The sequence below is a fragment of the Carettochelys insculpta genome, chromosome 15 (genome assembly GCF_033958435.1).
Source record: "Carettochelys insculpta isolate YL-2023 chromosome 15, ASM3395843v1, whole genome shotgun sequence".
In the NCBI taxonomy this organism is placed as follows: Eukaryota; Metazoa; Chordata; order Testudines; family Carettochelyidae; genus Carettochelys; species Carettochelys insculpta.
The window spans coordinates 35,197,169-35,209,067 of record NC_134151.1 but is presented as its reverse complement, the minus strand read 5'-3'; the positions used below and the strand labels follow the sequence as shown (position 1 = coordinate 35,209,067).

Below are 11,899 nucleotides of genomic sequence, written 5' to 3'. Positions count from 1 at the left end.
GGCTCCAAAGGGAAAGGAACCGAGCAGGAGCCCCGCCACGGCCCAGGGGCAGCGCAAACTCCGCCTCGCCGCGCTCCCGGGTCAGCCCGCTGGCCCCTGGGGCACCTGCGCCCGAGGGGGAAATGGTGGAGTTCAAACAGCCCGCAGCGGCAGCAGCGCCGAGCCCAGGCCCCGAATTCGCCGCGCCGCTTCCCGGGGGGTCTCCAAGCGGCGCCTCTCGCGCTTCCCGGCCCGGCAGCGGGAGGCCGGGCGGCTCCGCGCCGGGGGAGGAGCGCGGCCAACAGAGAGGTGCGAGGGAAGCCAGGCGCAAACCAGCCCGGCCGGGCAAAGCACACGGCGGGGGGCCCGTCTGCCTCCCCGCCCCTCCTGGCCCGGGCCCTCCCCTTGGCGCGGCCCGGGGACAGCTGGCCGCCAGGGCCCCCTCCCTATATAAAGGCGGAGCCGGGAGGCTGCAGAAGGGTTAACCCCCCACCCCGCGCACCGCGTCCCGAGCTGGGGGCCGAGGACAGACGTCCCAGCGGAGTTCGCCAAGAGCCGGGCCAGGCGCTGCGCTGAGCTGCGGAAGGCGCCGGGCCGGCTCCAGGGAGCGCAGTGGGGAGCTGCCCCGTGCCCAGCCGGGCGCCCGGGAGGCGGGGATGGCTGCCTAGGGGAGCCCGGCCCCGGCCCCGGCCCCGGCTCCGTCCCGCCAGCCCGGCTCTTTCTCGCGCCGACCATGAACCTGGTGGGCAGCTACCCGCCCCATCTGCTTCACGAACCCGCCTTCCTCTTCGGCGCGGCCTCCCGCTGCCACCCGGAGCGCACCTACTTCCAGAGCTGGGTGCTCAACCCGGCCGCCTCGCCGGCCGACCTGCCCGGCCAGCCCGCCGCCTACGGCGCGCCCGGCCCGGCCCACGGGCCCAGCCGGCTGGAGGCGCTGAGCGGGCGGCTGGCCAGGCGGAAAGGCGCCGGGCCCAAGAAGGAGCGCCGGCGGACCGAGAGCATCAACAGCGCCTTCGCCGAGCTGCGGGAGTGCATCCCCAACGTGCCGGCCGACACCAAGCTCTCCAAGATCAAGACCCTGCGCCTGGCCACCAGCTACATCGCCTACCTCATGGAGGTGCTGGCCAAGGACAGCCAGGCCGGCGAGACCGAGGCCTTCAAGGCCGAGCTGAAGAAAACCGACAGCCGCGAGAGCAAGCGGAAAAGGGAGCCGGTAAGGCCGGGCGGGGACCAGGGGCAGCCGGCCAGGCCGTAAGCCAGGCGCCCTCTGCCCGGCTGGGGACCCTGGCTCCTGTCCTGAGGGGAGAGGCCGTCTGCCCCGGAGCTTGGCGGCCCTGCGGGGAGCGGGGGCTCGCTCCGGAGGGCAGCGGCGGTTCTGGCCGACGGCCGGGCTGGTGACACCGCTGGGAGGCGATGCGCGCCCGCCGTCCCCGGCCGGCGAGCAGCGCAGAGCGCCAAGTCCCGCGGAGCTGCGCCCGCAGCCAGGCTCCGTCACCGGCTCCGAATTGCCAACGCTGCCGCTGGGCTCCCCGCTCTCTGGAGCGGCTTTGACCCCTCGCCCGGGCCGGGGCGCTCGGGGAAGGGGGGCAGAGAGGGGCTCCGCGGCTGGGCCGGTCGCTGCGCCGCTTTTCACCGCCCCGCTGCCAGCAGAGATCCCGCCAGGCCTCCCGATGCGCACCCCGCCCAGGCTCGCTTCGCAGCGCCGCCCGAGCCGCGTCCCTACCTCGTCCTGCCAGCTCGGAGGCGCCGCCGCTGGGCCTGGTACCAAACCGACGCGGGCAGCTCCCGGGGGGACCCGCCGCGCAGCCCCGTTGTCCTAACCCCGATCAAGGGCTCGGGACCTTAAGGTTCCCAGCGCGGGCGCGGCGCTGCATTACGCCCAGCTCTGCAAACGGGAAAGCGCGGCCCAGCGAGCGCAGTTCTGGGCTCGGGTCGGTAACCGGAGGCGCTCGCCCGGCGGCGTTACTGTCCCAGCCTAGCCCGGCACGCGGGAGAGCCGCGCTCTTCAAGCGGACCCTGTGCAGCTAATTCCGCGCGCCAGCGCCTGCCGGCGTAGCCCCGCGATTTCAAACCTCCGTCCCCCCGGTTCTGGGAAGGGACTGGCTCCGGCAGGGCCGGCTCATAACGCCCGATTTACTCGAGTCCCGGGGTATTCGCCAACAGGCGCGAGGGCTCCCCAGAACACCGCGTCCCTCTGTTTATAACAGGGCTGCAAACAGAGGCGAATTTCTGGCTCGGCCCCGAGATCTAACGCTTCTAAACCGTCACACAACCTGCCACCCTCCTCACAGCGCCGGGCTGACCCAGACAAACTGGGACACAGCGGCGCACGTGAAACAGACAGTGGGACACGGCTGCGTATGTGAAACAGTGGGACACGGTGGCGCACGCGAACTAGACAGTGAAACACAGCGGGCCACGTGAAATAGACAAACAGCGAAACACGGCGGCACACGTGAAATAGACAGTGAAACAGGGCGGCCGTGAAATAGACAGACCGTGAAACACGGCGGCGCTCGTGAAATAGACAGTGAAACAGGGCCGTGGTGAAATAGACAGACAGTGAAACACGGCGGCGCTCGTGAAATAGACAGCGGGACACCGCAGGACGCCGCCCGTTCGATTAGTTTCTCTTACGCCCTTAGATTTCGCCTCTCCCCCTTAGCCGCTGGCATTTACCGGTTTTTGAGTTGACCACTTACTCGGTTTCCTTTTCTGTTCTCCCCGCTTTGTGCTCTCCCGCAGCAGACCGAAGGCTACAGCCCCGCGCTGGGCCCTGGGGAGAAAAAGCTGAAGGGAAGGACTGGCTGGCCGCAGCAGGTCTGGGCGCTGGAGTTAAACCAGTGAGAAGGGAGACGCGCGTCCCAGCCTGGACTCGTGCTAAGAGATTCAGAAGCTTCCCCGCCACTCGCGGCCCCCCCGGCTCCGGTCATGTGCAATGTCTGAGGAGGAAGATAAAGCGGGGTGGGAGGAACAGAACTGGCGAGACACAGAATCACCGCCACCCGCGCGGCTTCCCGTGCTCCGAGAGCGGATCCGCTTTCCTACCTTATTCTCCGAGCGCGCTGACCCTTCTCCTCGCTGGTGCCGCCCTCTGGCCTCCCCCTCCTTCACCCCTGCGAACGAAACGGATTCAAAACGGAGCCTCAGCAGAAACAACCCTCAAAGCGGCGCCCCCGCCCCCCGGATCGGGCCGCGGCGCCGCGCGGTGAGCCGCTGCAGGATCGGGACCTCGAGCCGCGCGGCTGGACTGGAGCGATTCGTTTTGTAGCCTTTCGGCTCCCGGCCCGTGTAAACGCGGCTGGGTCGGCTCCCGCCTTGCGCCCCAGGGCAACACCACCTTGTTCTGCGTTGTAAATACGGCCCCTGAGCTGGTGCGATGGGTTGATGTGTTTAAAACTACCTAAGGCATTCGGGGAGTTTCCTGCGCCGGGTTGTCTACCTCAAGTCTGTATGACCACTTGCCGAGCAAACAGGCTCGCCACGCCCAGTATTTATGTGGATTTTAAAAAAAATAAATAAAGCTTTATTGGAACGGAGCGCCCCCTTTCCGGCCAGGCTGGGGCCCCAGAGGCCCACGGCCCAACGCTCTGCGGCGGTGAAATCGACAAGGATCCCCCCCAGCCCCGGATTTATACACACAGCTAAACCCACCAGGGAAGCCAGCGCTTATCCATTGACCCCTCCCGGCTGCTAGCACAGAGCTGAGGTTGGTCCAGGTGGGTGTGCATAGGCGGGTTAGAGGTACCGGTGTGGAGAACTGGCCGGGTACATAATGCTCAGGGGCTCTGGCTGGTATTAGAGCTAAGGGTGATCCTTTGGGCTCCAGCTAGAATTAAATCGACACTTCCAGATGATGGTACACAGAGGTAATGGACTAAATCTGGGCCTGCAAAACCAACCAGGTTCCTGTGGCACTAGCAGATTTATTGTGGTGTAAGTTTTGGCGGGCAAAAGTGAATGGGGTTTTGACCTAGGCTTATGCCCAAATAAATCTCAGTGGTTAGAGCATTGGCCTGCTAAAGCCAGGGTTGTGAGCTCAGTCCTCCCAAAGGTCTGGGGCAGACTAAATTAAAAAAATCTGTCAGGGACGGTGATAGGTCCTGCTGTGAGCGCAGGGGATTGGACTCCATGACCTTTCCAGTTCCCTTCTAGTTCTATGGGATATATCACGTAGGAATCTGTAAGCTGCCACAGGACTTCTTGTTGCTTAAACATAAACAGTGACTGAGTGTGGGTGCGCCGGGTTAATATTTATGACGGGGAACAGTCTCAGGTAGCCGTGTTAGCTTGCGCCTGCACAGAATAAAGGAAGCTGCCCCGTAGCAGCTTACAAATGAAAAATACTATTTACTAGGTGATGAGCTTTTGTGGGAAAGACCCGTTTCTTCAGATCTAGAGAAGAAGTGGGTCTGTCCCACGAAAGCTCATCACCTAATAAATCATTTTGTTAGTCTTCAAAGTGCTGCAGCAGGGGTCTCTTTTTTCTGTATAATGGCAGTGCTGAGAGTCATTGGACCCAACTGTAAACTCTGCGTACGATGGGAACCATTTCATGGGGTGGATCCAGCTACATCCTCAGGCCCCTGGTTCCAGCACCTCTCTTTCTATTGCAGGGTGCCTGGGAGCATGGCTTAGTTTAGGATTTACTGCACTAAGCGCTCTGCTGTATCAATATCTACATTGTAGCCATAGAGAGATCCACAGAGAGGAGAGCTGTACAGCACTCAAGACAGTTAGCAGCTGCCCCCCCCGCCACACTTTATAGCATATATTCATTTAGAAATATATAATTACTATAAGTACTGAGAGCAGATTTGTAGGTGTAAAGGACCCTTCTGGCCCTTACAACCATTGAGCCTGACCTAGAGCATAGCAGAGGCTTCAGCAAGACACCCAGAGATAGATACATGTGGATGTTTTCATTAAATGTGTGTATTTTTATTATATAGATATCTAAATATTCCCATAAAATACAGGTGTTATATGACCAATATATCTGGAGCTGTCTGTACAGAGCAGTAACATTTATTGTACAGTCACACACACATTATATTGATTTCAATATACCTATAAACTCACACAGTGTCCTTGCTGTGTAGCATGTAGCTGTGTGGGTATGTATGGTGTCTCTCTGTGTATGTGCACACACACATCATTACTGTGGGGAACCAGGATTTTCTCAGAGCCGGAAGAGTTAATCCCCTGTGTTTTATAGGGGTGGAAACTCCATTAGTGTTAATGTGGTGAGTCAAAGGAAACCTTTTTGCCGATTTCAAACGAAAGGTGGACAAACCCAAGCCCCTGTCCCCTCCGACTTGGGCAGGGATAAATAACCTTCTTTCAGCACAGCCCAGAGAAGCGAGATCAAAAAGCAGCGCACATTTTAATGAGGCAAAACACCTCTGCAATAACGACCGTGCTGGGACCACGAAGCGCCAGCAGCGTGTGACCTGAAGGGCCAGGCAGCCGTCTGCAAAGGCTGCTGGGACTCACTGCAAAGCCCCTGCTAACAGCAAGCACTGAGAAACACCAGGATCAGATGGCTTCTGGCGCCCACTCTGTTGCCTATACCCAGCGGCCTGGGGGTGCAGTCCATGGCCCCTCCCTGAGGCATCTGGCCTGCACCCTTGAATCCACACGCATGTGCCCCAGATCACTGTGTAATTACAGCCTCACCCTTCTCTCCTCATGCCAGCTTGACACTATGTAACCGCATTGATGTCCTGATTTACACCAGTGTCAGTAAAAGGTGAATCGGGTCCAGGGCCCAGGCATCCAATGCGCCAGCAGCTTGCTCAGGAGTTTTACACTTTTTAACCTGCCAACCAAGGACCTCTCCCCTGTGTGGGTGCTAGCCAGACCCCCCCGCCCTGCACCCCAAAGGGCTCCTGGGAAAGCCTGCGGAAGTCAGACCCGGGGAAGGACGGCAGGATCAGCCCCCAAAATAATGGAGTTCCATGGGCACACTTGGGTCCCGATTCAGCGAGGGGCTGCTGCATGTGCCTGGGCCCAGCCCCAGCTGGCACAGCACTTAGGCATGTGCTGGGACTTTGGAACCACAGCTCAGTTCTGTTAGAGTCAGAACCATGTGTAAGTGTTGTGCTGAGCAGGGTTGGCCGGCTGAACCTGGGCACTAGCCCCACATGGCCAGCAGGCTGGGTGGGGGTCTACACAGCAAAGAAAGCCCTGTGGCAGCCCAGGCCGGGCTGCCTGGGGGGGCAGGAATACAGGCTGTGTAGAGCCAAGCTCTGAGATGCTCTCCTCCTCACGGGGGTGCCAAGCCCCATGCCAGCTGGAACAGCCCCCCCCCCCAGCTCTTTTTAGCCCCGCAGCCTGAGCCACATCAAGCTGACACACACACAGCAGTGGCAGGGTTTTCTGGGTGCACAGAGGCCCCCTTGGTGGCTGGCTTTCACTTGCAGCTTGCATGGCCCTGTGGTGCAGGCAGCAGGGAGATTCCCTGGGGCCCTTGGAAAAGAGGGAGGTTGCCTCTCTGCTCCCACAGACACAATGCTATTGAGTCAGGAATGGCCGATGCTGGTGACTTGCTCTCCCCTCCCACCTCTTCCCTATGTCAGAGACCCACTCCAGGCACTTCTGCAGAAGCCCAAACCCTGCTTTACTCCCAGCCACTTTGGAAGCCTTTGAGAGCCTGACTTTGGACCTCCCCCTAACCTCATTTCACAGCCTCTCCCCTTTGGGATGGGGGCTGGGTGGGAGGTTGGTTCTGAGGCCTAACTGCACACACCAGATCCTGCATTCCTTGTGTGTACTCCAACTCACCGCTGCAATCGCTGCCAGCATGGAAGAGCCTGTGTACATCATTTCAAATCTGGGGGCTCAGCAGCATCCTCCACACCCCCTGCTTCCAGACCCTCTCTTCCTATTGTGGGGCACACCATTGTTACTGGGAAGCTGCGCCTGACCAGAATGCCAGGGAAGGCTCCCCTGGGCACAGGCTTGCTGGGGCTTACACCCACAGGTATAGAGACAATGGGGTGTAACTTGGAAGAATTATTTGGGGTTTTTCAGAGGGAGCTGGCATATTTCAAACTCAGTGTATACCAGATCCATGGCCATGAGCACAAAAAGACCCTCTGGAGGAGTCACCCCCTGGGTGCAAAATGGAGTCAGTTACAGTTCCACGATCTGGCCCGTTCGGCAGGATAGAAGGGCTAAGCAGGGAGGAGGGGCTCAAATGGCAGAGGCCAGGCAGGAGCCACAGAGAAAGGCAGGGACATGGAGGTAGCCTGGTGATGTAAGACACAGGAGGGTATGAGATGCAGGGGGTGGAGAAGGGCACAGAGGGAGCTCAGGGAAGGATGGAGTCTTTAGCCCCCATGAAAAGCTTTGAACACCTACAGTGTTTTCAATATAATGCTTGAGATGCTCAGTTTTCCACCAAGATAAAAGCCAAATCTCCCCCCACTTCTGTGCATAACAATCACTTGCGTCTCCTCCAAACCTCACACTTTCCCCAACCCCCCCAGGGTATAACTACCCCCATCATACCCCCACCCCAGGGAGAAATACCCCCCCCCCCATTACTGCTGGGTGTAACTGCCTCTCACATACCTGCTTCCCCTTCACTCCTCCCAGGATAATTGTCCCTCCAACTCCTCCACACCCCTGCAGACCTGCTAGAGCTTTTAGGAGGGGAGCCCCACTTTGGTGGGCCTCATAAGATGCCTGGCTGGGCTCCCTCCTGCAGCCCTTGGGCACTACACTGATTTTGAAAGCTGGTGCTGCAAGGGGAGAAACAGGAAAATTCCCAAACAAACATCTTTGCTAGAGAAGAGTTCAGGTTGAAACTGACTTCCGGAGAACTCGCATAAGTCCCTGAAAACCCCTCCCAGTGCCTGAAAAAGCTAACAAATGAGCAGCCAGCCAGTTTGTCACCTCCATGTGATCTGATGAACCAGCAGTGCCCCACCACACCCCTTCAGGTGAGCAGGAACTTGGCCAAGTTCCCCTAGGCATCACGTCCGCATGTGGCAGGCTGCAGAGATACATACAGCTTCTGAAACACCACCAGTTGGCAAATGACAGACGGGGTTGCAGAACCAGAAACCAAATTCACTAACAGCTGCTGACTATTGCTGTATGGAGCTTTGTGCCACAAGTATGTCCACTTCTAACAGAGTGAAATTAATGAGCTTGTTCCCAACTCAGTCTTTTCTTGGTTAATACAATCCCTGCGTTATTTTCCCCACACCTCCCGCATCTACTGCCACAACAGAAGTTAAAGCAAAGCCCAGTCTAATGCTGAGGAAATGTGAGAGCCTGGGGAACCTTCCTGTAGTTTTCAATCTCACTCTGAGCTAGCCGACCCTGCATTAGTGTTACTTATTCCCTGCATTGCTGTAGTGCCCTCATTACAGACCAGAGCCACAGTTTCCTAGGTGCTGTACAGACAGCATCAGGCAGGCAGGCCTTGTGTTACTCATAAAAACAGTCTAATGTAGAATGGATTGACTGGCCTCCAGCAGGGACTTGATCAGCCCTCTTCAGCCACAGGGAGAGACACCATGAGGCGCTACCTTTATACATGGGCAGTAGAGGTATATAGAGGGAAGCTCAGTGGTGCCCTTCGCCTGGAGAGATCCTCTTGTCCACCTACCTATGTATGTCACATGAGATCAGCCCACTGGAGCCAATGCCACTATAGGTGTACACAAGGAGATGAGTAGCAGAGGCACATTGCATGGGTCACTCAGCAATTCATCTCTGCGCTCTTGGGGCTTGGCTCCCGTGTTCCCTGGAAGGTGAGCACTGGGTGGCTGCTCAGGAGAAATTCAGGTGCCGCCTGAAGTGCCCACAGCTGGCAGCCTGCATTTCTACTGGTGGTGCACATCCACACAGGCCTCAGTGCACATAACAAAATTTATTCTGCCCATGGATGGAAAAAAGATTCGAGGGAACCCAGCTTGGCTCTCCTATGACTTGTATCTTTCCCTTTTGCATTCTTCTCCTCTCCTTCCCAAAGCTGCTTGTTGTTGTTCTAGGTATTTATGGACCTGTTTATCTGATCTCACAGGAGCCTATTCTTATCTCAGAAGCAGCAAAGGAAGGGTTAAAGCAGACAGCCCCTAGACAGCACGGAGCCAAATAAAATACCAATCTGACATTAAAAAAATACACTCCGGAGTGCTCAAGGTAAATGAAGGCAAAACCTGAAATTAACGGAGCATGTTTTGCATTTCTGCGTGAGCTAATCCAACGGCTCCCCGGTCTGGGCCTGCGCAGGGGAGACAAGCTAACTTGTTCCACTTCCCCCTGCATGTTGCCAGGCTTCTTTAGAAATTACAGAACCTACCTTGTCACTGGTGAGAGGGGAGAAACCAAACCCAATACAGTCATGTATGGGCAGTCCATGGGCCTGAGGACAGGTCTGCCTCCAAAAACATGGAGTCAGCACATGGGCTCAATGGAAGAGGGAAGAGGCCAGGGAAGAGGCCCCATTAGCAGGAATAGCAGTGACCTGCATAAAGGAGGCAAGTTAAAGCAGTGAGAAGGACGGACAGCTGGACACACACACAGAAAAAGAACCAAACCTCCTTTAGAGTTCTACACCAGCTTTTCACAGCCTTGCTCCATGCCCCCAGCCACCCCTATGTTGGTACAAGTGCCATCTGACACAGCATCAGAGGCTCTGGCTAGGAGCAGGGCTCCACTGTGTTCTGGAGCTGATCAAACACCAAACAGAGGAGGCAGGAGAGGAAACTGAGGCACAATGTCTCAAGGTCCCTCAGCAGGCCAGTAGCAGAGCTGAGAACTACAACCCTGGTCCTGTGACTCCCCAGCAAGGGCACTACCCGCTAGGCTGCACTGTCAGCTCGGGGACGACAGACACTACTGCCACCGAGAAAGTTTCATCACTGCCTGTGCTGGGGTTACCCAAGGGTTAGGCCCATTGTAGGAAATCTTGCATCAATTCACCTTGCACTTTGCTGACTAGTCTGTGGCTAGACACCATGTGACTCCAGGACCGCCAGGCCAGCATACAGACTGTAAGTTCTTAGGGGCAGGGATCATCCTGCTGTTCTCCGTTCTTCCAGCACCCTGCACAAGGAAGTCCTGCTCCACTACTGGAGGTACCACTGCGACAAAAATAAATGCCAAAACTATCAATCTCAGACATAACGACTGTCCCTCTGGCTCTGGAGTGGGACTTGCCCTGCAGAGCTGAGGCCCAGGATGCTCTGTCCCAGGCAGGGGAGGTCTTGGAGCCTGAGTGCAGAGGACTCATAAACTCACCCCATATGTGGAAACCAAGCTGTCAAGTAGAGGCAAAGGCAAATTCAGCTTTAGCATTGTCTCCCTAGGTCTGAGCTGATGGGGAACTAGCAGGAGAGTCTGTGGCCAGTTAGGCTGGGGGTTCCTGGCACTGCCAGCCCAGTCTCCCCTCTTCTCTAGCCCTCCACAAACCCCCTTTACCTTCTCTTAAGGACGCACCTGACAGTTCTTGTCATTTAAGGTGGCCCTAGCCCTGTGGGTCACTCCTTCGGGGTGGATAACTGGGCCATGATTTGTTTTCGGTGTCAAGATGGCGTCAAAGATAAGACAAAAATCTCCAGGTTTGGGGGCTAAAAAGACAGGAGAAATCCTGACCTGGGGCCGACCTCAGAGTAATGGCCACAAACCCCAGCCAGTAACACTGCAGGTGAAAGATTTATTGCCAAGGGAGACTTTTGATCCCATCCCAGAACTCAGAGCCCCTTGGTCCATCTGTTAGCTCCCAAATCAAAGTAGTCTCCCCAGTCCATGTCTGTAGGTAACCCTGATTCTTGTCTCTTTCCGCTCCCATAGACCTGCACCTCCTCCCTCTTCCAGAGTGCCTGCCTTGTGCAACCCAGTCAGACACCTGCATAGTGAGGCTTTTACCTATGCATTGCCACCCCTGAACACAGCCCTGGGCTGGGACCTTGGCAGAGAGGTGGCAGGATAGAGACCTGGAAGAGAAAAGTCAGCTAGGTCAAGCCTTAGGCCTGTGCTTCAGGCCTTCCTTTATAATGACACCACAATGGCAATTTGGTGTTCTTAAAGCACCAGCTCCTGGAGTCATGTGAAACCAGCAGGTTTTGTTTCTAAAAAAGAGGGCTTGCTTCCTGCCTTCGGGAGGGTAAGGGGGAAAGCTGGAAAGTAAGAGTGAATGTGACTTGGAAAACAGGAAACAAAGACCCAACATTGATTTTTAAAAACCTCCTGCTTTTTCAGTGCTTGAGGTTAGCCAAGTATCGGAGGGGTAGCCGTGTTAGTCTGGATCTGTAGCAGCAACGAAGGGTCCTGTGGCACCTTATAGACTAACAGAAAAGTTTAGAGCATGAGCTTTCTTGAGTTAACTCACTTCTTCAGATGAGGTTAGCCATGTGCACTCGCAGCCATGCCCAATTAAGGGTTTTAAATACAGAAGTGAATTCATGATGTTATTCCTCAGTGGAGCATCTGTGGGCCAGAGGAAATAGAAGAGCCCATGAATGCATGGGCTGCTTTGGCTCCCAGCTGCAGGGGTGTGCATGTGTGTCTGATGCTCACTTCTGGATTCCATCTCCAAAGACCGTTTTCTGAAGTGATCCAACAAACTCCTTCTCAGCTCCAGGGCAATTTGAAAGGAAACTCCTCCACCCCGGCAGAGATGCTGCAGTGCCACACTCTGGCAGAGCCCTAGGCTGCCTGGGCTTTGCTGGGCTGTGGTCTTATTTGCCATAAATGTTCACGTTCATCTTTAGTCAAAGCTCTTTGGCTTGGCAGCTAGGAATAGACTCCACAGGACTTTATAGCAGTAAGTGGCCTACAGCAGGCAGCTGCTGAGGTGCTAGGAGGTTGCATTCTGCACATGACATACAGAGATCACTCACTGCTTCAGGTGTGTGTGGGAGCTCTGCCTTATTTGGTGTTGGATTCCAGCCTCAGGTGA

At 56.6% G+C, this 11,899-nt stretch overlaps 1 protein-coding gene across 2 annotated transcripts; it reads left to right on the top strand.

Annotated features, from left to right (window-relative positions):
- The first annotated feature begins 523 nt into the window (after positions 1–523).
- HAND1 (heart and neural crest derivatives expressed 1) lies at positions 524–3,450 on the top strand. 2 transcript variants are annotated; one of them, XM_075009758.1, is made up of 2 exons: positions 524–1,192; positions 2,728–3,450. In XM_075009758.1, the coding sequence occupies exons 1-2, from the start codon at positions 713–715 to the stop codon at positions 2,824–2,826; spliced, it is 579 nt and encodes a 192-aa protein (XP_074865859.1). In that variant the 5' UTR covers positions 524–712; the 3' UTR covers positions 2,827–3,450. The 2 variants fall into 2 exon arrangements, with proteins under 2 accessions (XP_074865859.1, XP_074865858.1); XM_075009757.1 differs by having other exon boundaries at positions 2,725–3,450.
- The last annotated feature ends 8,449 nt before the right edge of the window (positions 3,451–11,899 follow it).

Coding starts and splice junctions, on each gene's coding strand:
- HAND1 (XM_075009757.1), top strand. CDS start 713: ATGAACCTGGTGGGCAGCTACCCGCCCCATCTGCTTCACGAACCCGCC. Junction 1,193..2,724: donor GCAAGCGGAAAAGGGAGCCG/GTAAGGCCGGGC, acceptor GCTCTCCCGCAG/CAGACCGAAGGCTACAGCCC.